A 6,022-nucleotide genomic window follows, 5' to 3' on the forward strand; every position below is an offset into this window, starting at 1 on the left:
ATAATTAAAATTTGAGATTGGAAGACTGAACCAATACTATGCTTTTTCTGATACCAAAAGGAGAAGCAGCTGATAGAAATCATTTTATTCATCCATTCTCCATCTATATCAAGAAACACAAGCTAACTTTTCACTAATCAAAAGTTAGGTTTGATGGAGTTATTCTTTTTCCTTAAACACATGACTGCAAAGATTATCGTGTGAAGACCAGTTTCTTGTGGTTACTTTCACTTTGGTTAATAACCTTGTCAGTTAACAGCATAAATTATTAACATACCTCTCTCTTTTTATTTAAGGTCAATATGATACTGTAGTTTTGAGTGATAGCACAGAAATTTTGAGTAGTCCCTGGTGATATCACTTCAGAGTAATCTTATAATATTCAAAATTTAATATTTCCATTTGCTTTTTATTTAAGAGACCATTCTCTTCTATTTATTTGTATTTTTAAAATAAAAAAATTCATTTTATTGAGATACAGTTGACATATAACGTTGTATTAGTCCAAGGTATACAACATAATGATTTGATATATGTATATATTGCCATATGATTACCACAATAAGTTTAATTAACATCCATTGCCTCACATATTTACAAATATTTTTCTTGTGATTAGGACATTAAGATCTACTCTCAGCAACTTTTAAGTATATATATAGTATTATTAACTATTGCTGCCATGTTATACATTATATCCTGGAAATAATTTATCTGATAACTGGAAGTTTTTACTTTTTGACCACCTTCTCTCATTTCCTGCAACCCCTTAACCGTCCCACCTTCTCCTGCCTCTGGTACCCGCCAATCTGTTTTCTGTATCTATGAATTCGGTTTTTTTTTAGATTCCACATGTGAGATCATACAGTATTTGTTTTTGTCTGACTTATTTCACTTAGCATAATGCCCTCAAGGCCCATCCATGTTGTCATAAATGGCGAGATTTCCTTTTTTATGTCTGAATAATATTTTATTATATCTCTATATATCTATATATGTTTTGCATTGTCTTTATCCATCAGTGGATACTTACACTTAGGTTACTTCTGTGTCTTGGCTATTATAAATAATGCTGCAGTGAACATGGGAGTACAGATATCTTTTTGAGATAATGGTTTCATTTCCTTTGGATATATACCCCAATGTAAAACTGCTGGATCATATGATAGTTCTATTTTTTTTTTTTTACAGTTATAAAACAAAGTTAAATGTCTTTTTTCTTTTTATTATTATTATTATTTTTTTATTATGATGACATTGGTTAATGAAATCCAGTAAGTTTCAGGTATATAATTCAACAGTAAGGCATATATATATTGCATTGTGTGTTTACCGAGAAGTTCTGTTTTTAACATTTGAGGAAACTGTGCTCTTTTCCATATTGGCTGTTCTAGTTTACATTCTCACCAGCAGTGCTATTTGTTTCTTATATTTTAATATGTTCACTGTAGTTTATAATGATTACATTATAGTTTATGATTATATATGCTGTTAGATTGCTATCCAGCATAGTATACATAATATATGATATAGCTATATCATTTAATAAGGTATAACTAATGTTAATATAACAGCAATCAAAAAATTAGTTTGAAGAAATTCAAAGAACCTAGATAAAATCTATCACTTTTGCTCCATGAAGAACTCTTAAGCATATAAACTCATTTATTTTCCCTGTAATCCCATTTTCAATTTAGAAATGAACAATACATGGTATTAGCATACTAAATTAGCTTAATAAATGCTCTTAGCATCTTTGACATTTCTATTAAGTAGATGAAACTTTTTGTGTAGTATTAAAGAATCACATTTTGGTGTTACATCCATAAGTGCTTATAAATTATCAAGGTTTTGAGATTATCTGCTGTCATAAATAATATTTCTAACCCTTGGACTCAGAAATAGTGCTTTTAAGGAAAGATTTTAATCTTCAAATTAAACATGTCTAGATAGTCACATTTTTTCCTTTCCTTCAAAGTAAAAGATTTATTAAAATCCCAGTTACCTCTTTTGCAGAAATTGTTAAGCTGATCCTAAAATTTATATGGAAATGCAAGAGACCTACAATAATCAAAATTACTTCTTTTTATAAAAGAACAAAGTTGGAGCACTAACACTACACAATTTTAAAACTATAGCATTCTTACTAAAGCTACAGTAATCCAGACAGTGTGGATTGTATAAAGTTAGACATGCAGATTAATGGAATAGAATTGAGTGTACAGAAATAAACCTCTACATAATGCTCAATTGACTTTTTTCAGCAAAGACACAAAGGCAATTCAGTGGAGGAAAGAACAACCTTTTCAATAAATGGTACTGGAACAGTTATATATAGATGCAAATATATATAACATAATATATAATTTATATAATTATGCAAAAAGTGAACTTGGATCCATACCTCTCACCACATACAGGAATTGAATGGATCATAGATCTAAAAGTAAAATCCAAAACTAGGAGATGTAGGAGAAAATCTTTATTGATAGGAATGTAAATGTAAAATCTTTTAGTTATTTTGGAAAACAGTTTGACAGTTTCTTAAAAGGTCAAACACAAGACTTACTGTTCAACCCAGCAATTCCACTGTAGGTTTCTATCAATGAGAAATGAAAATATATATTAATCCAAAGACTCATACATGTTTATGGGAGGATTATTTGTAATAGTCCCAAACTGGAGGCAATCTAACTGTACATCAACTGGCAAATGGATAAAACAAATATGATATATTTGTAATGGAAGACTATCAGCAATAAAAAGGAATGAACTGTTACGTACTACACATGGTTGAACCTCAAACACATTATCATTAATTGAAAGAAGCCAGACAAAAGACGACATAATATATATTCCATTTATATGAAATTTTCAGAAATTATAGATCCGTAGAGACCAAAAGCAAATCAGTGGTTGCCTGAGCTGTAGATAGGAGTGGGATTGACTGCATGTGACCCCAAGGGAATTTTTTGCAGTGGTGGAAATGCTTTAGAACTGGATCTTGGTAATAGTTGCACAACTATATAAATTTTCTTAAGAATCATTGAATTGTATACTTTAAAATGGTGAATTTTAGAATATGTAAATTATACCTACTTAAAGCTGTTTTTAAAAGATATGCATTGTATTAGTCAGGGCTTAATGAGGGAAGCAGAACCAGTAGATTATATATGCCCCTTATATGTATCCATGTGGATGTATGTGTATATATGTGAATTTATTACAAGGAATTGGCATAGGAAATTGTGGGAGCTGATTAGGTAAATCCAAGGTCTGTAGGGGAGACTGTCAGGCAGGGAAAATCCGGAGAGGAGAGTAATTGTAGAGTTAGCTTCTGTTTGGAGTCTGACTCAGGTTATGCCTAAACCTTTTTTTTAAAAGGACTTAACACTGATTGACACATGCACACCCAGGTAATCTCCCTACGTTAACATCGATTTATTAGGGACTTGAATTACATCCGCAAAATCTCTTCACAGCAGTACTAGATTAGTGTTTGATTAAATAACTGAGAGAAGATGTATGATATAGATTGCTGTTCTCTTTTTACTCATAAAATTTGCATACAAATTTACATGACCTTTTTTTTGCCAAGGATTTCCTGAAGGAAAAGTGCTGTATAAACAAATACTATCTATAGAAAAAAGATAAATTATATTGCTGATCAATTACAATATTTATAGGGAAGCCACAATGGGGACACTTGAAAACTTGAAACTCCTTTGAGAGCGTTTACATAAGTCTATTTTCCAACAGATCCAAATTTCCAGTCTTGCAGTTTTCTGCAATTTGAAGATCCTGATTTTCTGGACCCTTTCCAAAGAAAGGCAGTTAAGTAAAAAATTTCGTTCACCCACCCACCATTTATTTGAGTAATGAAATATTGTTGTGATAGGTAATCCTAATCCGTCGTAGCTCAGCAACTGCCTCTCCAGGCAACCTTTACCCAGTCTCTTCAACTGCGACTGCGCTCTTCAACTGCGACAGTGACAGTTTCTATGGCGACAACTTAGTATCTACGCGGCAGGCGACCGCCCAGCTCGGGATACGGTGGGATTCTGGAGGTTTCACCCCTCGTTTTCCCTCTTCCTTTCTCCAGATGAGAAGCTCACTGAACATTTCCCTCTTATCTGCGCAGCTGGGAAGTAGTGTAAAACAGGTACTTACTTGTTCTCAGCTTTTCCCTTCACCTGTCTCCCAAACCAGGAATCTCAAATTGGGTGGCTTCTGAAATACCTTTTGCAAGGCAGGTATCTCCAAATTCTGTGGGTGTCGTGGCAAATGCAGTTCCTATCAAGATAATTGTTCAATATTTACATGACATTTTAGATTTCCTGTGCGTTCAGTATGACTATTTTTGCTTGATCATAGTGTCACTTCCTAGGAAGGTGGCAAGACAATCATATAATATTGATGTTTAAATATCAATGACATTAAATTAATTTTGGGGGAGAGAGATTGTACCTCAACAACTGGACTTTTTTGTTGTTGCGATTTGCATCTTAGGGAAAATTTCAACCCAGAATTTTAAAACTGTAGGCATTTAGAGAGCATCTAATCTAGTGCCTTAATTTCATCCTCGAAGAAACTGAAGCCCTAACGTGAAAGTGACTGCTTTATCTTTTCATAACAAGTGAGCGGTAGAACTCTTAACAGGAATGCCTGACCATTTATTTTAAATGCCATACTTGGGAGGAAGATCTAAAAGGACCTAGAATTTTTGGTATTGATATGTAAGATATGATTATATTGAAGCTAGCTTTTACAATAATGGCTTTATGGACGTTTTCTCTTCAGAGCACAGAATATTTTAATCTTTAGGGGACCAAGATGTCAGATCCAAACAAATCTGCCATAGCAGCAGAAAAGGAGGCTCTGAACTTGAAGTTACCGCCCATTGTCAGGCCCCGAGAAGACATAGGTGCTGAAACACCAGCACAAAGTAAGCTGCTGCATTACAGAAGACACAAGGAGCAGAAGAAGACAATTAATCAGTTAGTGTAAGTAGCATATTCGTAAATCTTGTTTGGAATTCAAGTGAAATGATTAGTGTTCATATTCTCACAAAAAGCTTTAAAAATGAAGGTTGTGGGCAAAATACCATCTTAAAGTTTTATTAGGAAAATAATTGAAAAAGTAATTATAATGATGGTAAATGATATATATTGCTTACTCTAACCAGTGCTTATTCTAAGCATTATTTTTATTACTTTGCCCTATACTTTTCACAACAGCCCTATAAGATGGGCTGTTGTTATCTCTATTTTATAGAGATATAAATTATAAATTATAATTTATATAAAATATAAATTATAGATGAGTAAACTGAGGTACAGAGAAGTTAGACAACTCACCCAAGGGCATGCAGCTGGGGTTTGGACCCCAATAGTCCAGTTCTAGAGTTCACATACTTTAAGCAGCACTCTATACCTATGCTCAATATATTATAACCATACTGGTCCCTGAAAGTAAAACCAAGTAATTGGGCTCTACAAGTAGCATTGTATTTGAACAAATACTTAATAAAATATCTTGAAACTACTTGTACTTAAATTTTTTTATATACAAAAGAAAATATAGCCTGACATTCTGCCCTTTCCCCTCCAATTTAGTGGAAATTAAAGCTAATTTAGGTACTAGCTACCAAAGGCTGTAATAAGGATGGTTCAGTTCATTTCAGCAGTTACTGATAATTTCCTAGGTACCTGACTCTGCTGGGCTCTGAGGATAAATAGGAAAAAGGCAGTGATCTCATCTGTATGATTCTAATGCAACACTAAACTATGAAATGGAAAATTTCTCTCTGGTGGATTTCTCCTCTTTCTGCATTCTCTTCCCCTCCTTAGTTTGCCTCATTTATACATATTTTTTGCAAGTGACTAAGTTTTACTGTCTGTTATATTGTTGATGATCATATTGTTGCTAATTTAATAATTTAAATTTTTGCAAATTTTACTTTCTTTACAACTAAAAAGGTCTTTTAATTATATAACTTATTTAGATTTACATTTTTTTTGCT

General features: G+C 32.7%; 1 protein-coding gene across 1 annotated transcript in view; it reads left to right on the forward strand.

Moving 5' to 3' along the window:
• DNAH12 (dynein axonemal heavy chain 12) overlaps positions 1-6,022 on the forward strand; it is a 228,350-nt gene that overhangs the window by 1,950 nt on the left and 220,378 nt on the right. Inside the window, exons 2-3 of the mRNA XM_023537644.1 lie at positions 4,103-4,162; positions 4,825-5,003. Of these exons, the coding sequence (XP_023393412.1) occupies positions 4,103-4,162; positions 4,825-5,003 (239 nt within the window). The remainder of the gene's footprint in view (positions 1-4,102; positions 4,163-4,824; positions 5,004-6,022) is intronic.

Source organism: Pteropus vampyrus, unplaced genomic scaffold (genome assembly GCF_000151845.1).
Source record: "Pteropus vampyrus isolate Shadow unplaced genomic scaffold, Pvam_2.0 Scaffold195, whole genome shotgun sequence".
NCBI classification, from domain to species: Eukaryota; Metazoa; Chordata; class Mammalia; order Chiroptera; family Pteropodidae; genus Pteropus; species Pteropus vampyrus.